The 25,047-nt window shown below is 40.6% G+C and overlaps 1 protein-coding gene across 3 annotated transcripts in view; it reads left to right on the top strand.

The window, feature by feature from the left end:
- The window catches only part of thrb (thyroid hormone receptor beta), a 28,965-nt gene extending 7,203 nt beyond the window's left edge, over positions 1–21,762 (top strand). Inside the window, exons 1-9 of one of the 3 annotated variants that reach the window (XM_086136604.1) lie at positions 5,349–5,468; positions 5,627–5,964; positions 10,880–10,980; positions 11,060–11,207; positions 11,390–11,595; positions 15,186–15,272; positions 15,742–15,888; positions 18,102–18,360; positions 21,280–21,759. In XM_086136604.1, the coding sequence (XP_085992730.1) occupies positions 5,628–5,964; positions 10,880–10,980; positions 11,060–11,207; positions 11,390–11,595; positions 15,186–15,272; positions 15,742–15,888; positions 18,102–18,360; positions 21,280–21,521 (1,527 nt within the window). In that variant the 5' untranslated portion in view covers positions 5,349–5,468; position 5,627 and the 3' untranslated portion in view covers positions 21,522–21,759. Of the gene's footprint in view, positions 1–5,348; positions 5,469–5,626; positions 5,965–10,879; positions 10,981–11,059; positions 11,208–11,389; positions 11,596–15,185; positions 15,273–15,741; positions 15,889–18,101; positions 18,361–21,279 lie in introns of those variants that run through there. The other 2 variants (XM_086136603.1, XM_086136602.1) reach the window with 2 other exon arrangements.
- Positions 21,763–25,047: the final 3,285 nt, after the last annotated feature.

Genomic DNA, 25,047 nt, shown 5'->3' with positions numbered 1-25,047 from the left:
AAAATGTGCACACATTTGCTACAAGCTAAGTTTTGAAAGCAAACACGAAGCTGTAGCGTCCATTGACGAAAAGAGATTAGTTCACTTCTCCTGTCCCATGTAAATCCACTTCAATTCCAAGCCGCGACTCCCAATTCCAAATCCGCATCGGCGCTCCGCGCTAACGCGCCTTTCTTCTCATCGTCGGCTCCTCAAGCCTTACATCCATCCAGCCGCAGACCGTTCAACAGCACCGATCTCTCCGTTGAACAAAGCGGGGCTGTGAAAAATGCTGCCCATTACAGGCGCAAGACACAAGCGCCCCGGGACTGTCCAGCAACGACAGTCAAATGGCGCCGACATTCCTCCCAGGCAAAAACAGTGCTGGCATACCCATGCTGCCGAGAAGGCGCAACCACCAAGCACAGAGTTTCCTCCTTGATGAATGTCGTGGCCAAAAAATGCTGAAAAAAGTCCACATCAGGTCCACACGATGTAACAACAAACACAAAGTGACAAAACAAACCAAAAAAAAAAAAGCAAGGCTCATGAGAGCACTTGCCAACGGCTGCCTACTCGGGCGCCATCTTGACTTCAAAGTATAGTTGCAGTCACAACTTTGTGAAATCCTGGAGTGTCTGGTGAATTGCTCCTCTTGTGGCTCAAAATGGCTCAAAATGAAAATGCTGTGCTAGTGTAGTTTGAAAGTGTACCCAGTGTGCCTTCTTCGTCTTTATTTCCAACTACTTTTAAAAAAAATGCAGGTTTGTTGTTAGTTTACTCCCCAAAGCATTATTAATTCATTATTTGGTTTCATCCACCTCATTATGTATGATTTAGAAATTAGAAATTTGATTTAATTTTGCACCATATGTGTGATGTAGGATGACGACGGATAAGTGATTCACTTCCTTATTTGGTTGTTCATACTGCCATCTAGTGGCAGCTTTGTGGCATAAGACAGACAATTGAAAGCTGTTCACGTAGCTTCCTCTGATAATCACATAACAGTGGTGGTCAACCCTGTTATCTGCTTGCAACTCTTTAGCTGGATCAATGCCTTTCCCGGGCTTTCGCTTGCCAAGCGTCGAAAACGCCTCTACGGTGGCGTTGCTATTCAAACAACGGGACGATGCATAGCGGAATTTGCGATGTCAGCCTATCATCGAGCCCGTTACTTGATTGACATGCAGGACAACCAGTAAGATGACAACTGAATTACCGCTCATGCGCAAACAACGGCGCTAAGCGCTAAGCTAGTCAATTACGGCAGGGGTGCCCAACATGTCAATCGCGATCGACCGGGAGCCAGCGTACTGGTCCCAAGTCAACCGCGAGCGTTGGGAGGAGGAAATGGGGACAAGGACCCAGAAGTGGACAAGGACAACGAGACGAAATAATACTATATATTTTACAATCACATTGGTGCTAATTTTGATAAGTACATCGACATTTTACTGTGATATAATTTATCTTTTGTATGAAACAACACCTTGAAAGGACAAATAAACAGAACGTTTTGTTTCTCATAGAATTGGTTTGTTAGTGCCCTACCCTAACAGATTCTCTTGAATGATTGTACAGTAGATCAATGAGAACACGTTAAATTGTGTGCATCTATCGATCGATCGATCAATCAATAGATAATAATTGACAAGATCGATATGTCACACTGGGCAGTAATACAGTCTTGCCGTTGAAGTTTATAATATACCGCACACTCGCCTGCCTGTCTAAAATGTAAACCCTAAAATGTAAAATGTACACTTCTCCAGTGGTGGTTCTAGATCAATTACACTGAGGGGCCTGGCTGGGGCCAGGGGTTTTGATAGAGGGGCACATTCAACCCAGGGCAAAAAAGACAGATTCAAAATCTTATTGGACTTTTTATTTTCATCAAACTTTTAAACCTTTGCAGACATAACATTACAGTGACAATGAAAAACAGTATAATAATCAGTCATAGTGAATTAAGTGCTGATAAAAGGTTCATATACAGTAGGTGCAGATGTTGTGGAACAGTCTTAAACTGCCCCTACTCTTACAACAACTGTATTCTGCGATTTTGGTGGTTTCTGGCAAACCGTCCGAAGTGATTCAAGATTCAGTGCTTTTGACCTTCTAGACTCGATGCAAAATACACCAAGATTCATGTCCACTATCATCATTCATAGTGGACATGAGGTATGTTTTCCCAAGATATAATGTGGAAAAACTCCATTCGTCATTGGCGGGTCTTTTTTACATTTGCTGATGTCTGTGGAGAAAGACAAACCGAATAGATGTAAACGTAATTTTGGCATGGACACAGCATAGACACTAACCTGCTACACTTACACTGTTTAGGCGCTCAGACACACATACCTGTAATTGTCTAAAATGTATTCATTTTAGACATTTATTCATTTATTGTATTCAGTAAGGCGGCCCGGTAGTCCAGTGGTTAGCACGTCAACTTGACAGTGCAGAGGTACCGGGTTCAATTCCAGCTCCGGCCTCCCTGTGTGGAGTTTGCATGTTCTCCCCGGGCCTGCGTGGGTTTTCTCCAGGTACTCCGGTTTCCTCCCACATTCCAAAAAAACATGCATGGCAGGCTGATTGGACGCTCTAAATTGTCCCTAGGTGTGAGTGTGAGCGCGGATGGTTGTTCTTCTCTGTGTGCCCTGCGATTGGCTGGCAATCAGATCAGGATGTCCCCCGCCTACTGCCCGAAGACAGCTGGGATAGGCTCCAGCACCCCCCACGACCCTAGTGAGGATCAAGCGGTTCGGAAAATGAATGAATGAATGAATTCAGTAAATATAAATTTATTCCTTCTAAAGCCTGACCAGGGACTATATTTACAAACACACCGAAGCTAGATGTTTTACATGCATCCAATTGTCCCAATTTTAAAAGGCAATGTCTTATATATTGTTCCTGTCAAATAAACATTAAAAAATAAAAAGGGATATTAAAAAAAGTTACACCTACACACACACACACACGCGCGCAGACAGTCCCAGTCTCAGTTTCCTCATTCTCAGGATCTTCATCTGTCTCTCTTTGCTGCTCTGTGTCCTCTTTGAAAAAGAAGTGTCTCCAGTGTCCTCTGACTCTCCCTCTCTGGTGCTCTCAACTTGCTCCTCTTTAGCTCTCTCACCATCATCATCTGGCTCTGTCTCAGTGTCTGAATCATTTAGTTTCTTTTTCATGTAGAAATAGGATGGAAATTTAAATTTAAAAATTTAAAGTAAAAAAATGAAGAGAAAAAACTCTTCATTTTTTATTTTAAATTCAGGGAAGAGGAATTACACTTCAGCAACCCTGCTGTTACGGGCTTGCTTGGTTTTGTGTTGTGGTCTTACCGTGACAATATAATATCACTCGTCATCATGGTAATCTTCGGATTGCGTCTCTGCGGGCTGCTTCTCCTCTTCGCGCTCGTCTTTTTTCAGTGATGCAGCACACTAAAAGGGCCGACTCGAATGTTAAGCCAGGCACTTTAGTTCTACCTTTGGCGTCGGCGACTGGGTGCTACTGTATAGTCTACATTCGAAGGAGGGGGTCCAAAATCAGTGCTACAGGGACACTGGCCCCTTTTGGCCCCTCACCAGAACCGCCACTGCACTTCTCCATTGCTACAGATTGCCAAAGTCCACTCAAAACTACCCGTCTTAACGGATCTAGATATTTACACTTAACGCATCACAATGGCAACAGCGTGCAACAAAATAAAAACCTTACAATAACTTTTGGGGGGCGTCCTATAACCGAAAACTCGGCTGTTTGATTCCCAAACTGTCCGAGTCATGTGTCGTGGGGGGGCCTTGGTAAAACACTTCACCCACTTTGCTTCCAGTGCCACTCAATAAGGGTTTATGGCTGGGTGTGAATGTTTTGGTTGGGGCTACGTACGTACTTTACCACCACCAGAGTGCATGAATAATGCATCCATTGTTTGTGCTTTGAGTACTGGTACGTTACAGATAAATGGCATAGGAATATGATTTAGTAGTAGTAGTAGTATAGTAGTATTTTTTTTGTGGTTGTAAACATCTTTAGATGAAACAAAATTTGAAGATGATCGGACAAACGTTACTTGAGAGCGTTTGTTAAAATATGACCTAAAAAAAAAAGGGCAAAAATGGCACCGAAATTCTAAAATAAAATAAAAATGGCCGACTTCCTGTTAAGTTTAGCACATTGCTCCATTCTGTGCAACTAACCCTTTTGTTTTTCAAACTGCACAATAAACTTATAAAATAATCAGTGCTAAGTTTCACGTTTTCACGAATGTTAAGACTATCAATATCCGTGTCTATATATATATTATATAAAAAATATTTAATCGTGATTAAAAACGCAACTGTCATAATTAACTCATAATTAATCGTGATTACTCACACATTTTTTATCGTTTCTAAATTTCCTTTTATCTTTTTTTGTCCTATTTTTCCCCGTTTTAATGCTCTCATCAACATTGAATCATGGATCAGTTTTCTATGTGCAAAATGCAAATATTTACTCAAACAACAATTTCGATTTTCAATTTTACATGAACATTTTTCACTTGGAGCAGTTATTCGCACATAATCTCTCACACAATATTACTGTCCATCATGTTGTCTCGAGCCCTTATAATTTCTACAAAAACAATCGGGGCCTCTACAAGAACAATCGGGTCTGGTTTAATTTTTCCTTAAGGGAGTTTCTTAGTGGTATCCATCCATTCTCAATACCGCTTATTCTGTTGAGGGTCATGGGGTGCTGCACTCTGTGCCGGGTGATTTCGGGTGATAGGTGGACGACACCCTGGATTGATTGGCAGTCAGTCGCAGTACCACTATGCCATGCAGTGACAAGCGGCATTAGGATGTCACAATACCTTTGAAGCGCTCCAAGTGGAATTCTTGTACCTCCAAATGATCACTTCTCAGGACACCAACAAAATGGCATGTTTGTTCAGCCATCGACAAAGAGAGCGAGCAGTTTTCAAAACTCAAATTTGATCAATAATTAGAAAATGATGCACACACGTGGAGACAAAGCAGTAGCATCTGAAAAAAATATTCACTAAATTGTGACAGTGACAGTGATATGATCTATTAGAATGGGGGGTGGGGGGGAGTGTTGTCGTAGGTTTTTGAAAGTTATGCGATGTTCAGTTCATTTCAAACTTGAGATTTTGTTTCTTCAATGATATTGGAATCCATCATTTTCTGCCATGTGCTTTTGTTCTGAATCACATTCTACCGCCTTGAGTATTTACAAGAGAGTATTTACCATAGGTGGAATGCGAAAAGGTTTTAATCTGTGACATCGCTCCTGTCTGTGGCACATCAAGGATTTGCGGAGTGTGAGATTAGGGCTGTACGTCGTCATAAATCTCTACGTCCCAATTCAGCTGTGCGGTGGCGGGTGGGCACTTGCTCGTTGTGGTCCGTGATGTTATTGGACAATTGAGCAGACGTACCTTTAGGTTTTTACACTCGCTCTTCTTTTGGCTGGTAGGTTTGAATTTTTTTCTTGTTCTTTTTCTTGTTTTTTTTTTTTATGCTGCAGATTTTGATTGATTTATTGATTCATTCTAACCTGATAATATCCTTATTCTTTTTAATTTAGAATTTATTCATGTTGTGATTTTTCTCTTGCCGTGGATTTCTAGGATGAATTGCTGCTTACCGGACATTTCTGAGATGTCTCACTCGATGGTTGGCGAATATACAATTCAGGGTGGTGGAGAACACTGTCTGTATGCAAGTGAAGGATCGGGATATGGACACTGTGAACCCCAACCGCTTCACCATCCGCCGTGCCTGGAGCAGGTTTGGCCATCAAGCCAGCACTATAATTATTTGTATAGCGCTGTCCCTTCCTGTTTCAAGAGTGACTTTTGTAACATGGAGATCCCTCTCAATAATTTTCATTATCACCCCGAGTATTCTCCCGAGGTTAAATCAGACTGCTCACATGTACAATGGATGCAAGGAGCACACAAGAAAGGTAGGAAACCTTTGATCACCGTCGTGGGTATTCGATCCGAAGAGTCACGCTTCGCGTCCAAGCGTCGCTTCATGCGAATGTCCTTTTCTGCGTATCGTCTCTATCAAATTTTTTTTTTCATGGAATTAATTAGGGATGACTCTGTGATCGTTGAATCAATGACGTCTGGGATTTCCGATTTAAGTCCCGGCATAAATCCAAGTCTTGGCGTCATGCAGCAGGATTCCTTATTGATTGGATTATTATTGATTGGATGTCGAGGCAACAGAAGGCTCATACGAGATAATCATTGCGCCCCCCCCCCAACTCCCCCCCACACACACGCACACACAATTCTCCACAAAATGTTGCCTCTATACTTCATGTCCCAAATTGTGTAACAAAGCCGAACATACTAAGATGAATCCTAAAATTGATCAGATCATATGGTGACGTCACTGTTGAGTTCACCATACTGCTCGAAACCTTCAACTTGTAATTTGATTCTCATTCATATATTTTCTGTTACATGTATTTCTTGGAATCAAGCTACATAAATGTATCATGTTAGAAGCATGCAGCCCCCCGAAACATTTAAATGTTTTTGGAGAATTTGATCGATTGTTAAAGGGAATCTGATCCACACTCCCTCCATTGGTCCCACTTTCCATATTTTGTAGTTCACTGATATTTGATCCTAAACCCCCTACTCCAAGTCAAGCCCTCCAACCATGCCGTGTGGTTTCTCCGCTGTTTGGGAGTGTAGCTACGCATATTTACTGTGTTGGATGTAATTTTGGAGCAGGAATTAAAGACATGAACCCTTTCAGGGACAGGGGTCACTCCAGTGGACAGCTTGTCATGTTATCGGGTTACAGGGTGCATGAAAGGGTTAAAATAATGCAACGTGAGTGCGCTAATGATTTCGTCAAATATTCTACAGTCATGTTGAGCAAAGAACAAAGGTAGTCTTGTCTAGTGTTAATTTATCCCATTTTTATTCAAGGTAACGAAAACGAATGAAATAAGTCAAACTAAAATTGAAAAAAAAAACATGATAATGAACAAAATAAAAATGAAAATAATTTAAAAAAATGAAAACTGTAACTCAATCTGACGTTGATAAAATTAAGCAGAACTAACATGATTGAAATGAAAAAGTCCTGCATTTTCATTGTCGGCAATTAACATAATAGATGAGCTGGCGGGGTTCATTTTAAATGTATTTATGAAGAAAGAAGGACAAACAGCTACTGAGAATTGTAGTTTATTTTTATCACACAATACTTTATTACATTTTTTTTCCTAACTTGGACTCAACAAATAGTCCATATATTAACCCTTTCATGCACCCTGTAAACTGATAACTTGAGAAGCTGTCCACTGTAGTGACCGCTGTCCCTGAAAGGGTTAAAAAAAATTTAAATGTTGGGATACTGGCACATTGGAATTGGATTTTTTTTTTAATGTGCATCAGAATGTAGAGCTGATTAAAAGCAACGTATAGCTGATTAAAAGCTACTTTGAAAAAATATGACCTCTATAAAAGGCTGAAAATGAGGTCAAATTTTCAAGGAAAATTAGAAATGGTTGACTTTGCGTTGAGTTTAGAGACTTTTTGTAAGTCGCGGGGCTGTTATATATGCCTTCAACATTTTCGTGAAATGGTCAACCGGGAATGTGTCGTGAAAAATATGGAGAGGGCGCAACTGAGCCAATTAAAAAATAAATAAAATAATGATTCTTTTTCTAAGAGTGATACGTGTGCCAAGTTTCACATTTTCATGCTCAGACCATCAAAATCTGTTTCCATTTTCTTAGCAGGTAAGGTGTCGGTCTGGCAACATTGTTTAGCAAAATAAAACGCTTTACTTTTCATTTGTATCTTGAACATCTTTGAACTAAAATATCCACGATTGCTAGACAAATAGATGCAATCCCTAGGAGGACTTAATCTGTTACATATGCCTTCAACTTTTCGTAGATCTTGTTGAAAGATATAAGCAGGGATGGTTTGTTAAAACTTTCTTGGGGGCGCTAATTATTTTGCCAGAGGTGAAGTGTGTGCCGGGTTTCAGGGTAGAGTCCGATCCTTGTTTGGTTTTTAGAATGAGAGAATATATTGCATTGTTCATGTGTGGGGTTGATTTGGATTTTTTTTTTTAATTCAGCTAATCGTGGTGAGAGAATCGTCCAGAATTGCTTAGAGAACTCTATCGCGAGGCCATGGGGTCCAGGCGCTTTATTGTTGGGCATTGATTAGATGGCTGCATTGAGTTCCTTGGTTGTTTATGGGCACAAGCATGTTTATTTGGTCTTGTGACAGTTTTGAAAGGATTATATCATTTGGGAATGTATGCATGTTAGTTTGGTTAATCATTGGGTCTCAGTGTAGGGAAGCATAATAGTTCTTAAATATACTGTTAAATTCTTCTTTGTTGTTTTCCCATCCAAGTCCATGATGTTAACAAGTACAGTTTTTTTCTTAGTTTTGTATGATTGGCTAAGTACTTGCTCGATTTTATTACGATGATGAAAGTGTTCTTGTTGCACTCGAAAATTGGATTTCTTTATTCTTAATGTTGATCAGTTCATATTTGGATTGTCTTCATTTTATTTTTTTTTCCGTGGGGTTATTAGCATTCATGTTTTCCAATTGATGTATTTTTTTTCCAAGTTCAATTTTTTTCAGTCGCTCTTGTTTACACACACACACACACACACACACACACACACACACACACACACACACACACACACACACACACACACTATTCTTCTTAATACCGCTTTTCCTGCTGCTCATTGAATCAATGGTGATAATTTAGGCCGGGGATAATTTATTTCCAAGATGAATGTCTGAGCCTTCAAGGAAAGCTGTTTTAGTCGCCATCTAGTGGATATTTTGTGTATGTATTTGTAATTCCATGTGAATGACACAGTGGCATGATCACTGATTATAATAATAGGGTCTGTTGTAGAGTTTGAAATGTGCGATATGATGTAGTTGGAAACAAGAAAACAATCAATACGTGAAGAAATGAAATGAATATTGGTTAAAAATTGTGTTCTTTCATGAATGTGAACCAATTCCTCTTATGTTCCATGTTGAAAATGTTGTCATGATCCCGTTCTTTGTTTGTCTCCAGCAGGTGGCAGTCGAGGGCCCTCCTTTCAGTGTGCACACCTGTTGCCAATGTTATCAATTGCCGTGTATGAACTGTCTAGATTTGTCGGATTTTTCCTCACCTTGCTCATGACTTTGTCTACAAGTGTAGAATATAGTCGACGACTGCATTGCACGCCGTGTATATTCTCGCCTCGTTTTTTCATTCATCATCGTAAGTATTTTTATTACAAAGCTTTGTCTCGTTTTTGCATCCATCGTCTTTTGGCTATTTTTTTGTCTTTTCATAACAAACTATTTCCATTCATATTATTCTTGACTTTTGCAAGCGTTTTTGGTTAGTTTTGTTTTTCCGTGGTTATTGTAACCAGCATCTTTAATTGTACTTTGTCGGTACAGTATTGTGTCTGGGTTTTTTTGTATTAATAAAACCGTTTTGCTCAATTCCGTCTGAGTCCACGTTTTGAAAGTCCGATTCTGTTCCGGACCCTTACCAGAATAATCCGACGAATCTTGACATTTTGACAGTCCATACATACAGTACATACATGGCAATCGAGAAGAACATTGGCAGCAGGTGTGCACACTGAAAGGAGGGCCCTCGACTGCCACCTGCTGGAGACACACAAGAACAGGATCATGACAAACACTAAGGTTTGACAATGCAATTTAGTGGGCGTATATATAATAATGTACATAAAGATGTTTTGTTCGTGTGTGTTTTGGGTGCAACAACATATCCACCATAGACTTGTATTTTAAACCTGGTCGAATTGCATAATTATTTTCATCCAAAAAACAAAAATGGGAACATGCTCATGTTCCCTGAAACCGTGCTGTTCGGACAAGCTCGTTGTATCTTTAAATTAGGAGTGCATTTTGTTTGAGTCGTGCCCTCTCCCATGGATCTCAGTTGAAAACCATTGTGACAAAATTAATAGGTGCTTTCCGAGTAGACATTTATCCTTGGGGTGGGAAGGAAGCCCATGGGGTGGCCGAGGCGATTTCAAAATTTGAAATTTGGGGCTTTTTACCTGTAACTTTGACCAATTTTACCCATTCGTAACAGTTCAAACATCAACCACTTCAGTCTCTCCCGCATTACAAATTAAGTTTTAAAAATTCTAAATAAAAGCCGCAAAATTTAAATTGGGTGGTTTAAACCCCAATTTCTTCATTTTTGACCGATTGTAATTGTTCAGCTTAATCCCATTCATTTCATTCTTTTTTTTTTTTTTTGCAATGTCAAAATAAAAGTTAAAATATTTAGTTTTTTTGGGGGGGTTTTGTTAATGCCAAGGTTTCAAAATGTTCGCACAGAATTTCAAATAAAAAGCCAACAATCATGTTTTTTGGTGTTTTTCCACTCTGTCTACATTTTTGGAATTATTCAAATCGTTCCAATATGAATGTGCTCAGTTTCAAATGCATGTTTTTTCCAATTTCAAATAAAGCCAAAATTCCCCTCTCATTTGTAATTTTTTTTGACCAATTCAAGTTCTCATCTAATCCCAAATGCAATTAAAATCTTTGTAATTGAAAACAATTTCCCCCCCCTCTAATTTCTACATTTTTTTCTTTTAACAGATTCAAGCAGTTCCAACTTTAACTGTTCAATTTATCACGACCACAATGTTTTTTTTTCCACATAATTTGGTCGTTTCAAAACTTAAAAACGTTCAGCGCAGTCGGCTTTCCACCTTGCAAGAGTCAGCAGTCACATTCAAAATGTGTGGAAATTTTCTAGACGTGTCATCGTTCCTCTGTTTTGATCAAGTAAACAATGGCAATTATTTTCTTCTCTCCTAGGGTACATACCAAGTTACCTGGACAAAGATGAGCTCTGCGTAGTATGTGGGGACAAAGCTACGGGCTATCACTATCGCTGTATCACCTGTGAAGGTTGTAAGGTAACAAACAAGTCCCTGATTGGATTGTTGAAGCAAACGGAAGAATCTGTGAACATATGTGGCGTCATTTCATGTCTAGGGCTTCTTCAGGCGGACAATTCAGAAAAACCTCAGGCAAACCTATGCTTGTAAGTACGAGGGAAGATGTGCCATAGACAAGGTGACCAGAAACCAGTGCCAGGATTGTCGCTTCAAGAAATGTATAGCGGTTGGAATGGCTACAGACTGTAAGTCAAGACAAATTCGCCAGTGCACTTATCTGCAACAGGAAGCAGTAATAGCCTAGCATCATGAGATCTGTTATTAAGCTGTTCAAACCTTCCGCTTCAGTTAATTCACTCAAGTTTTCTCTTTTTTTTTTTTTATCTTACCCCCTCCGCACCACCCACTGCCCCCCGAAACCCACAAGTGGTGTTGGATGAGAGCAAGCGGCTCGCCAAGCGCAAGCTGATTGAGGAAAACCGGCAGCGTCGCCACAAGGAGGAGCTACAAAAAACAGCGATGGATCAACACGAGCCCTCCGATAACGAGTGGGACCTCATTCGTATGACTACTGACGCCCATATGTCCACAAATGCTCAAGGAAATTACTGGAAGCAGAAGCGGAAATTCTTGGTGAGATTCTCCTCGCTCCTTTGCACTGCATTGTTAATCTCCGCTATTCTCAACACTTTTCATCCTACAATTCCACAGCCCCAAACTATCTTTAACTCTTCCATCCATTATCTGAGCGTCAAATAGTCATTTTAATCACATGTGATAATAATTAAAACCATCAACTTACCACAAACACGATCCCTAAAACAATTGGGAAGAGGCTCCTTGCATTTCAAACACTCACAAATCATGGTTACTGTTAGCTCCAGGTCCGAACCGAATATTTTCGGATTCCAAAATTCAAAGTAAAAACTGAAATCACTGGTCATAAAGTGCCAGGAAAGACAACGCATAAACAAAAGGCAAGGTACTGAAGCTTACCGAGAACAACACAAATGAAATGACAAGAGTCCAAATATGTGAAACCAAAATGAAGAACGAATAACTTAATGAGGAAAAATACTTAGGAAACAAGGAACTACGAAAACGAGAGCGACTATGAACAAGATCAAGAGGTCTAGTAAATGACATTTGAAGCGCAACAGTGAGCAAGGTCAATACAGTAATCCCTCGTTTATCGTGGTTAATTGGGACCAAAACCACCCGCGATAAACGAAAATCCGCAAAGTAGCGAACCCCCCCCCCCCCCCCCCCCCATATAGGTACATGTACATAATATTTATAAGGCCAAATTTAATGGTATACATGCATGTAGAAGTAAATTTTGAAGTACCGTATTTTCACGACTGTAAGGCGCCATTAAATGTCTAAAATCTTCTCCAAAATGGACGGGACGCCTTATGATGTCTTGTCTATGCGCTGAGTTCCAAGACCTGACTGACAGCCGACACGCTGTTTATATAGAGAAAAGGCGGAAGTGACTGTGGACAGGCATGCGGCAAAGAAGTCGGCCAATCAGTGAAGGGTGGGCGTGTATATATACATATATGGAGAGAGAGAGAGAAAAGGCAGACGTGAGTGAGGACAGGCATGCGGCGAAGAAGTCCGCCAATGAGTGTAGGGTGGGCGTGTAAGTGGAGGCTAAAGGGACGCCCCAAGCAGGTACCAACACCTGTATAGAGTGTGGCTATGTGCATTGTTGCAAAACAACTTCGGTTTTGGTTTCTAAGAACCCCCGAAAATAAATTCTACAAAGAGATACGCCTACGAAGCTCAGTTCAAACTTCAAGCCATCGGTTATGCTTTTGGCATGCGTGCCCATCTCACAGCAGCGGTGAAAAACCAAGTCAAGCAAATGAACTCTGAGCTTGCCGTTATTCCCGGAGGCTTGACTAATGAAATCCAACCGCTGGACATCGGCATCAACCGGGCGTTCAAAGTAAAGTTGCGAACGGCATGGGAACAATGAATGATCGATGGCAAACACAACTTTACAAAGAGTGAGAGGCAGCGCCGGGCGAGTTACGCCACAATTTGCGAATGGATTGTGGCTGCTTGGACGAACGTGTCTGCTTGCACTGTTGTTCGACTTTTTGGCAAAGCCGACATCATTTCTGTGGAGCCACATGGCAATGAGAGTGACTGACAACGGGAGGGAACACGGCGTTTTTGATGGATTACCGGTACTTGTACAATTGTTCAATTCTGATACAGAGGATGAGGACTTTGATGGATTTCTGGGTATGATTGATCGAAAAACGTGAGTACATTGTACAATGGCTAAATAAAATACAACGGAACTCAGTTTTCCGTTGCCTTTTTAAAAACGTGTTTTTAGCTTGTATCTGTATGTCTTGGCATGCTACCGTATGCTACAAGCTAACGTGTTTTTAGCGTGCGCGCATGCATGCCGTATGTTTAAGCTGGCGTATGTTTTACCACTTTAAAATTGCGCCCAATAATACAGTGCGTTTTGTCTGTGTCAAATACAGAAATAGCACCCATTAATGAGACTGCGCCCAACCATACGGTGCGTCGAATGGTCGTGAAAATACGGTAATTAACATGACTTAATGCTGTATACTAATAGATTTAAACATGTATAAGTTAGTTAGTTTATGAATAACACAATACATGTAGTATATGTTGCTCTATGTGACTCGCTGTTATTTTGCTGACTTTCGCTGCTTCTCGCGGACCTTTTGCGGACTTAAAAAAAAATTATGAATATGTTTGAAAAAATCCGCGATGCACTGAAGCCGCGATAAACGAACCGCGAATTAGCGAGGGATCACTGTAATCCAACAAAGAGAAGCAGAAGTCAGAGTCTTGCAATGCAAAGCCAGGCTGATGAGGAAACGAGGTGCACTTACTGGAGGGAAACCCCCTTCACTCCAGCTGGAGCTGGAACACAATCAAGACAGAACATGACACAGTTACTATAGTTTATGAAATGACAAAAAGGACTATTTAAAATATTTTCTTTGATATAAAATTTTAAAAAATGCCTTGGGGGGGGGGGCAACCTCTGAGACCTCGTCTTATCGTATAAAATGAATCAAAAAGCTGTCCACTGTCGTAACCACTGGCCCTGAAAGGGTTCATATCATGCATGATCTTTTGAGTTCATTTTAAATGTATTACATTTCTACATTACTGTTCACTGCTACAGAAGAAGAATGGATCAACAGTCATTTGAAAATTGTGGGTGACCTTACTTTTGTCTTGCAAAATATGACGAATACGCCATATATATTTTTTGAAAGCAAAATTAATACTTGAGTCGCTGATGTAGTGTAGTAGTGCGGGCAGCGTGGGATTGGTTCCCACTCAGTGACTGTGTGGATGTGGGTGTTTGTCCTATCCCAGCCATCTTCGGGCAGTAGGCGGGGCACACCCTGAACCGGTTGCCAGCCAATCGCAGGGCACACACAGACGAACACCCATCTGCGCTCACATTCACACCTAGGGATAATTTGGAGCGTTCAATCAGCCTGCCATGCATGTTTTTGGAATGTGGGAGGAAACCGAAGTACCCGGAGAAAACCCACACAGGCACGGGGAGAGCATGCAAACTCCACACAGGAAGCCGGATTCAAATCCTGCAGCTCTGCACTGTGAGGCCAACGCGCAAACCAGTCACCCACTGGATCACCTCCTTGTTGAATCCCCACAGCTATTCAAACGAAAAGAAGGGCCATTGTGTCCATTGGTCCAAACAATTGTCAGAATTAGTGGGAGAAAGTACTTTTTCACACAGGGCCAAGTAGCTTTGAATAGTTTTTTTTCCCCCCTCTTGAGAAATACAATTACAAAAAAAAAAAAACACATCAGCTTATTTTGAGTTGTCTTTGTTTGATAGCTACACTTATTTGGTAATCTTAAATATTAACCCTTTCAGGGACAGCGGTTACTTCAGTGGACAGCTAATCATGTTATCAGGTTACAGGGTGCATGAAAGGGGTAAAGTGGGGTAATTATGAAAAAAAAAAACCTGAGAACAGGCACTGAATATATCTACTCTGGAAAACATAATTGCAATTCTCTCTCACAACTACGGTTGAGTGAGTTGCCCTTGAAATTGTGGTTCTTGTCACGTTTGCCATCTCGCATCATATTTTTGTTATCCGTCTTCAGTCTTACATTTTATGTTGGCCTGCTCCATTTTCTTGATTTCAACTTGACAATTCCTGTTGATTATCCAACAGGTGGAGGAAACAATGCTTCTTAATGAAATAACATGTAATTTATTCTATACCTCTGACCAGAGCACAGCGGGGATGACTGAAACTAAGGTATGACTTACAACTCCGTCTGTAGACATTCAAGTAGTCATTTAACCACCTTCCTGCCCTAAACGTTTATGTGGCCCTTTGTTGTTTTATGTTCCCACAACAGCCAAGGTCCCTGAAACAGACTAGATCAGGCTGAAATCACTACAGTATGCCTACAATGCAAAAAAAAATGTTGATTTTTGTAACTTTGGTTGGCCTGTTATGAAAAATAAAGTACTGTACTGTAGTTCCCAAGTATACCCGTTGCATCAACTGCTATTGAATACGCTTGGGAAGTCCTTAAATACTGTACATTGCTTGACCTGATGAACAAATTGGCAGCAGGTGTGCACGCCAGAGGGAAGGCCCTCCTCTGCCACCTGCTGGAGACACACAAGAACAGGATCATGACAAAAATCTGCTGTTTGTGTTTCTTTTTTTTTTTTTTGGTCGATTTGTATGCACTAAAATGCCCTTCTCGTCTTTTCAGCCTGCCAATAGTGGTCATTCGTCCACGGCAAATATCCTTGAAGGAAATCAAGTGGATTTAGAGGCATTCAGGCAATTTACAAAAATTATCACCCCTGCCATAAAACGAGTGGTGGACTTTGCCAAAAAACTGCCCATGTTTTGTGAGGTACGTGCCGTTACCGAATCAGTCACATTTTATGACTATGAAAATTAAATAGTTTGCTTCTAAGTGTTATCGATGTTTCTTGCCTGTACACCGACAACCCTGCTCAACATAAAAATGACACCCGGTTTTGCCACTTCTCTTTCTGGAAGTATTTCTGGACTTCACTTTACATCAATACATGTTTAGAGAAAATCTCAAATAAAGGCAATCTTTTTTTTTCTTGAAATATTCAAGTATTCATTTTGTGATGGCAAAACTCTTACATTGATAATTCTAAATATACCGATTTAATTTGGGCTATTTGGTGGCCAAGGCTATCACAGGGAGTCTGCCAAACAAAAACTTGGAGTCACATTCTCAACAATCAGCATCCATTTTTATAATCAATGCAATTTGTACGGGCGCACGCACATGAACACACACACACACACACACACACACAAACAAAAACAGTGTACGTTTCATGAAAATTTGTTTCCCAAGCACATATTTTGAATGCTAATTTTCCCCTAAATGTGTATTTAATTTTTTGTTTAATCAATTAAATTGCTTTTTACTCTCTTTAATCAATTTCTTTCTTATTTTAAATGCTTAAAAAAAGCACCAGTTATTGATAGACTGATATCAAATACATACGGCACATCGTGATTCACCCAGCTCTACTCGGCACATTATTTTTAAAAAAGTGTTTAATTAATCTTTATATTGACCGGTTAATTTGACTTCTTCATTATGTTGACCTCAGAAAAAGTTTTAATATAAAATGAAATTCATTGAAATATTAAATTAAAATACATTTGAATAGTAAAAAAAAAGAAATGATAGGAAATACAGCCGTATCGACGAGCCCGAAACAGAAGGTAATTTAAAATGGTCCACATACTTTTTTTTTTTTTTTGGAACTTAGTGCTGTCTTTAGAATTTGATTGAGATTTGACAATAACGAGTGAAGTTACAGAACGCTGACCAAATGTATTTAAAGCAAAAAGAAAATACCGTATTTTCCGCATTATAGGGCGCACCAAAAAGTCTTCAATTTTCTTAAAAGCTCACCGAGCGCCTTAAAATCCGGTGCATCATTTGTATGGTCATTACGGTAATACCTCGACTCCAAGATGGCTCCTTCCTGGAGACATGCTTCCAATGTTATAACTTGCTGTTGGTTCAGTGAACTGTGTCGCTGCTTTATTAAATAAGTTTTTGTTGTAGCTCCGAAAAAAAGGAGAGCTGTGGTGTTCATTTTTTAAAACAGTCTCAACAAATACAGGTACATCTTTGTCCGTCTCCGTGCCTTCTGATTACTTCAATGAAACTACGAAAATTGAAAATATTGCACATCAAAACTGAAAAGCAAGCGAGGATATCACAAATAAAGTCTATAGCCACCCCTACAGAATTTATATTGTGATTTCATCATTTGTGAATACACAACAAAGGAATAAATAACTACTACTGACATCTGATCATAGTCGTCGTGGCGCTATGATCAAGGAAATGCCAATGCGTTTTTCCGAGGCGGTCATGAACGCCTCTCGAGTTGAACGGAATAAGAGAAGGCACGGAGACGGACAAAGACTCACCTGTATTTGTTGAAAAAGGGAGAGCTGTGGTTTTATTTTATTTTTTTAAAGGCAGACTTTATTAATGGTTTTCACAGTCTCAACAAATACGGACAAAGACTGTACATCTTTGTCCGTCTCCATGCCTTCTTCCGTTCCACTCGAGAGGCATTCATGGCCGCCTCCAAAAAACATAAATTAATTATTACTTTAATGAAACCACGAAGAAAATCAAGCGAGGAAATCAAAAAATAAATTCTGTAGGGGGGCTATAGAATTTTGTGATTTCCTCGCTTGATTTTCTGTTTTGATGCATTATTTTCCATTTTCGTAGTTTCATTTAAGTACAGTAATAGTTCATTTACATTTTTCAGAGGCGGTCATGAACACCTCAAGTTCAACGGATGCCTCTGAATTGAATGGAAGGAGCGTAGCACCATCTAGTGGAGGCATTGTAGATTGCGCATTTTAATACGAAGCGTCCAATGTATGAAAAATTTTTACAAAATAGCCATTCATTGAAGGTGCGGCTCATAATCCAGTGCATCTTTTCGTGCGGAAAATCCGGTATTTGTTTTCGGGTGTGTGCACTTCTGCAACTTCTTAAATAAATAAGTCATCAATGATGACAAGATCATTTTCTCTTGTTAACAGTTGCCATGTGAAGACCAGATCATTTTGCTGAAAGGCTGTTGTATGGAAGTCATGTCGTTGCGTGCCGCTGTTCGCTATGATCCAGAGAGTGAGACTCTCACACTTAATGGAGAGATGGCAGTCACACGAGGTCAACTGAAGAATGGAGGCCTGGGTGTAGTGTCGGACGCCATTTTCGACCTTGGTGTCTCACTCGCCTCCTTTAACTTGGACGACTCTGAGGTGGCTCTTTTACAAGCAGTTATTCTGCTTTCAGCGGGTAAGCGGCCGATGTCTGAAAACTTGCAGAGCATAACTTGCCTAATAATCCCCAAATACAAATGTGATTAGTCATTTTGCATTCGACATTTCTGAAACAAAATGAAATGTACAATAAAACATTGTTCTGCTCTGGTTGCCATCGAACAATGTTTGCCTCTCTTTAGCCAGTTTTATTAGTTCATGCAATGTGGCTATGTAAAATAACACTAAAGTAGCCCGAAACACGATCGCTCTCTGGTTCCACGCTTCCCTCAATTGTGAGTAAGACTCCAAGATACAGTGGTACCTCTGCTGACGAACGTCTCTTTGTACGAAATTTTCAAATTATGAAACGCCTCAAGAAAATATTGCTTCTTGTTACGAAATAAATTTCAAGATACGAAAGTATGGGCCGTTCCTCGCAGCTCCGAGTTTCCTGAACGCAACATACTTATAGCTGCTCTGCCATTGGCTATTACCGAGCATCGTCCTGGCATCCCATTGGCTAAGAGGGACATCGACCGTATGTGTCTGTGTGTGAAGATCAGGGGTGTCAAACGTACGGCCCGCGGGCCGGAACCGGACCGCAAGGAGGTTCGATTCGGCCCGCAGGATAATTTAAAAGTGAAAAAAATGCATAAAAGACACGGAATTAATATTTTTAATAAAGTGCAATCCATGGAGTATCCGCCAGGGGACACACTGTTTTGATCAGATTAGAAGACACCATTGTTTTGATCAGAGAAGTAGACAACAGCGGCCTCAGTCCGTCACTGAGACAGACCCGACACAGCAGACGCTATCAATAGCACTCTCACATTTACACATTTATAGCACTCTCCTTAGTTTGTAAGGATTTTATATGCACGTGTAAATGGTTTAAACGTCTTTTCTTTATAAGTCTCGTTTGATCTTAAAGTGCGTTACTATATTTTTCAAGACCAATTACTTGTTAAAGTTTGTACAGTCAGTCGGGTCAGTTGCAATGCATATATGTGAATGATAAAAGTAAATTGCAAGGAAATGTAAGGTGCTTCATGAAATGTTTTGTAAAAGATATGCTCATTAAATTTTAACATTTTCCTAATGTTCTTGTGCTTCTTTAGACCAAAATAAAGGAAAGCCATATTATTTTGGTTATTTATAGCAAAGTATTGTATAATTTTAATGGTCCGGCCCACTTGACATCTACCAAGGCCATATGTGGCTCACCACGTGAAATGAGTTTGACACCGCTGGTGTCGATAGATAAATACTGTACTGTAGATAGATCTGTGTCGATGCACCGTCCTCGTCATTCACCCCTCTGGCCAGGAGGCGTTCCGATCCTTTTATGTAAATGTGAATCACCCAGAAAAAGTGTTCACCAGTGCGGCGATCACTCACTATGTTGATGTTTGCCTTAGACATTTTCAAAGGATTGTTAAAAGCCGACAAAAGCAAACGTCTTTGGTTATCAGTTCTTTCCAAAACGCCAGGCAAAAACCACTTCTGAGAGAGAACTAAAGCGGGCAAAAAACGATGAGGACGCAGTTTAAAGTTAAATTATCACAATTTTTACTGTTTATTCCATTTATTCTATGTTTTTTACATTATTACGCACAACTCTCATTTATTGTGCAATACAGTGAAACTCCTCTAAAACGAAACCTACATGGGCGAAAATACCCACTAATGTGTGTAATGCTTTACTTGTTATGCTAAAAACCTTACGCTAACTGGAGCGCTAATTAGAGAGAAGGCGAGTTCCATCGCGCTAACTATGGCCATCGAGGACTACAAAGCGTCCCGTGGCTGGCTTTAAAAGTTCATTGCATGACATCAGCTGGCAACGCTGTCTTGGGTAGCGATCGGAGGGAGGTCGAGTTAGAGACAGTAAGATGGTGGAAAGAAAAGCCACCGGGTCCAGGAAGTATTTGTTATTGTTAGATTCAGACGCAGCATGAACGTTGCATTGCTAGAATCGTTTTGTAGCCATTTTTGTAAAATGGCTACAAAACGGACCTTTGGATGTCAAGCAGCTAAGACAAGAAGAGCTCTGACGCTGGAAGAGAGGGTAAAAGTGATCAAAATGAAAGACGGAGGGAGCAAAATAAAAGACATTATCGAAGAAATTGATGTAAGTGAAAGTGAATGCTGATCGTAAATTTCGCAATTTCTTTCCCTTTATTTCTTTCTACACTAACTATATGAAGTGTCAAATAAGTGTGTGCTCATACTTATGCACTATTGGAATAAAGAGTGCACATTCGATTGTGTGTGCGTGTACACATACACTGTATGTTTGTGTGTGTGTGTGTGTGTTTTTACATCTGAGATCAAATTTGCTACAGTGAAAACCCCCCTGTTGTGAAAAAAAATTCTTGCTGCAAACATGATTTCGTTGTAGAGGAGTTTCACTGTAATCTAATTGGGGGGCAGGGGGTGGGGCTTGGAACAGATTGGGCATTTACATGGAAAACGCGTCTCTACTTACATTTTCTAATGAAGAAATCTCTTCCACAACATACTCATTTCGTAAGTAGAGGTACCACTGTACTTGAATTCCTCCACTTGGGGAACATCTCATTCTTGATCTGAGATAGCACTCCGCCTTTTTCTGAGTGATAATCGATACAATTTCCATCCATCCATCCATTTTCCGATCATTCCAATCGCATTGCACACACAGACGAACAACCATCCGCGCTCACATTCACAGGCCCGGGGAGAACATGCAAACTCCACACAGGAAGGCCGGAGCTGGAAATGAGCCCGGTACCTCTGCGCTGTGAGGTTGACGCGCGAACCACTGGCCCACCCTGATATAATTTGATCATCATATTTTTCAAACCAAAAGAAAAGCACAAACTGGCATGTACTACAAATAAACTTTCCATTGTTACCTGTTTTACAGTCAAACTCTACAAACTGTTCAATCCCTGGTTTCTCTCCTCAGATCGCCCAGGCCTGAGTTGTGTGGAGCGGATCGAACGCTGCCAAGAGGAGTTCCTGCTAGCTTTTGAACATTACATCAACTACCGCAAACATAAAGTACCTCATTTCTGGCCGAAGCTGCTCATGAAGGTGACAGACCTGCGAATGATCGGAGCCTGCCATGCAAGCCGATTCCTTCACATGAAAGTGGAGTGTCCGACTGAGTTATTCCCTCCTCTGTTCCTGGAGGTATTTGAGGACTGAGTAGAGGATTTTGATAGAAGAAAAAATTGTTTGTGTGTGAGCACTTGAATGTCTCATAATAGGTGGAACTAGTGTCATTTTATTTGGTAGTTGGAGTAGTTCTATGATCAATTATTTTGACTGGACGCATTACTTTCTGTGTGGGTATGTGTGAATAGCATTCTTGTTTGTTGCTTTGTTTCTTTCTCTAAAATGTGGAATAAAGACCCAAGACCACAACATCTTTTCTTCACTTTATCAGAACACAATACGAATCAATTTGGACCTCTGTATCCTATAGACCAGTGGTCCCCAACCCCTGGGCCGCGGACCAGTACCGGTCTGTGGGTCATTTGGTACCAGGCGCACAGAAAGAATAACCTACATTACTTCCGTTTTATTCATTTATGAACCTGAAAGATATTTTTTTACCGGATTCTCTGTTACATCCGTCAACAGTCTCAGTCAACACTCTTGACGCGCTTCTTGGTCACGTGATAGGTTACCGTGAAAATGAAACCCAGGAGCGAGCAAAATGAGTAAAAAAAACAAACAAATGTCTTTGGAAAGGGGAAAAGGCCCAGCCAGGAGACAGAAGAGGAGCCGACGACTTTCAAGAAAAAGAAGCCCACATTTAATAGACAGTGTCAGGACTCCTACTTATAATCCGTCTTTATCTCAACGGGAAATTCCCACACACCAAGCCCACTCTGCATAATATGCAGCGATGGTGAGTCGTATTTTTCATGCACTTTGTATTCGTGGTCTATCTTATTTTGAAGGCATGTTTAAACGTTAACATTGCGAACAGCGAGTGTTGCGGCCAGATAGGATGTTCCTCGTGTCATGATTTGTGTTTATTATTCTGTTTCGAAAATACCACACTTTTCATGCAGGTCATATCATTTTATTTTGTTGTATTTACCTGGCCTTAAAGGTTGGCCCCCGAAAATATTGTCTGACATTATACCGGTCAGTGGTTCAAAAAAGATTGGGGGAACGCTGCTTTAGACGTCGTCAGAGCGCACAGACAAATAGAGACACAAGCGTGTATATGTGTGTGTGTATGGATGTGTGCGTGTGTGCGGCGTGTGTGTGTATATATACATACTGTATATATATATAGAGAGATAGAGACAGAGAGAGACAATATGTTAATCAGAGCTGGACAGTCACACCCTTAAGCAACTAATGACATAATGACCAACAGGTGTGCAGCTTCAGGCAGAGCCCTACAGTGCCACCTGTTGGTCACAAACAGAACCATGACATTTTCAAGTTAAGAGCTGTCACTTAGTCGAGAAAGACTCCAAGTTGCCGATGCGGTTTCAGCTCTTCATTTTACATTTTCAGCACACAAATACAGCCCAAATTTATTTTGAGAGCACTGGGGGAAAAAACAACAACCAGGGGAGCTGTAGTAGTCGTAGTACACAATTAACACTTACAAGCGCTTCACTAGAAACTCTACACGGCCCAGCTAGTCGGTCACGCGCTAGGAGCCGTTCCTTAGACACAGTTGACGCAGAATCATACTTACTAGTCAGGACAAATGTGTACTAGTACAGAGACCTTAAAGCTGTATATGCAATGAAATCGTGTGCGCGTGGCCCATTCCACGTTGTGACGAATGTGTTGCTTTGAAAGAGAGAAAAGCGCTCAAGCGCAAACATGAGATCTTAACGCGACGTCAAGCCTTGCGTGTTGACGGCCGGGCCCCCCCGTTGGAACATTTGAGACATGTGACGTGATAATTTTGTGCTTCTTCACCTCTTGCGCACGGAAAATGTTTGTGTGTTCTTTGCTTTAATTTGTTTTGTTTTTCTCCATTTGGTTTGGATGAACGTGTTGGCTTCCGTACAGAAAATACAACCGAATTTGTATTTGTAAGACTGAGTATGAAAATAAATAGAATTTAATGTTCAGTGAAGATCAAATACAGTTTCAAAGAAAAAAATCTATCCTTTTCAAATTCAAATTGTACAATTCAGATTCAGTTATTCAATATCATTCAGATTAAAACATACAAATCCATCCATTATCCGAGCCACTTTACTTCAATTTATGTAATTCAAATTCGGTATAAACTATTTAAATCTAAGTTATTCACATTTAGCTTTTGGTGTCAAATATTCCACCCCACAGTGTCATACCTAGTTTAAGAAATTTCAAGGGTTATTTTTACTGACCATTCATTGGTAATGACATGTACAAATGTTTGTTTTCCTAACACACTGTCCATCCTTGTTTCCTTACAGTTCTTACAGCCGCTGTGAGACCTAACAGCCTAACATCTTGGGCCTCAGACCAGGAAATCGATGTCACAATCAAAAGATGGCTACACCTGGCTCCTGATCGGGATGGTGACAGGAAGGAGAGCATGAGAAGAAAAGAGGGCATGGAGAGCGCAACAATTTGATGGATAGAAAAATGCCGTTCAAGAGCAAGCTGCATCCCAGTTTGGACTCTGTGTTCACTGTTAAAATAAGAAAAGTGCAGTTTTCCAGTGTATGTGCAGTTATATGTGGATTGGATTGGATTGGATAAACTTTGTCAAATGTACTGCATGTGTAACATACAGCACAGATGAAATTTCTTCCCAAATTATGACAATAAACATAACAGTCGTTTTTGAGCCTTTTAAAAAAAAAATGTGGGTCAAATATGGCTCATGAAAGAAGTGGCTTAGTTAAGGTTGAATATCAGGAACCTGTTCTGGCCCAGCGTAGGGCCAGAGATGGTTATACAATGTGGCTCAGGTATGGGCCTTATGTGGCCCATATTGTGGATGCCAGATGTGGGCCGTCATTCATTGAGGTATGTGGGCCGGGTGCAAGTGATGTATGTGGCCCAGAGCTGGGCCAGACCAATTTTGCTGACTGGGAAGGTGTTAAGTTTTAGGCATGAGTGTTGAAGGGTCACAGTGCCTCATTTGCGAACCTGTTGCCACATATTCGGCCAAGATGTCCGGGTCCTGAACATCATTTTTTATTTTAAGCATGACTCCTGATCATGTCTTTTAAATGTCGTAATTAGTAGATCGTTGTGAGTTTTTTTCGCCGCCATCTTAAACTTTTATCCACGCGATTCCTCAGTTTGCGGACTAAAATAGCAACCCGCATGCGCACATGACGTTATCTGTTCTGTCCCCTCTCCAACACTGAAAACAAAACGAAAGTAAATTAGAAGAAACACACTCACACACCACACCACAAACACACATACAGGCACAGTGAAATCGCGTTGATCACACAGGAGAGATTTGATCGCGTACAGTCAACTCATGTGCGGTGACTTTTATGGTTCAACGATTTTTCGGTACCGTCAAAATGACGCCACGGAAACGCCACGCTACCGGTTACCGTGAAATCCTCAAGACTGACAGTTTTTTTTTTTTGTTTGTTTGGACTGAGAAATTTCCTTGCGTCCCAAAAACGCACATTATTTTGAACTGTGCGTCCCGCGGGAAAATTAGGCGTCTAGGACGCGGGACGCAGAGGTAACGAGATGGCTGTATATGTAAAACTGTATTTTAAAAGTGATTTCA

Source organism: Hippocampus guttulatus, chromosome 18 (assembly GCF_054856545.1).
Source record: "Hippocampus guttulatus isolate MCC_2025c chromosome 18, RoL_Hgut_1.0, whole genome shotgun sequence".
NCBI classification, from domain to species: Eukaryota; Metazoa; Chordata; class Actinopteri; order Syngnathiformes; family Syngnathidae; genus Hippocampus; species Hippocampus guttulatus.
Note: the sequence above shows the minus strand (reverse complement) of the source record. Positions and strands in the feature narration are given on the sequence as shown.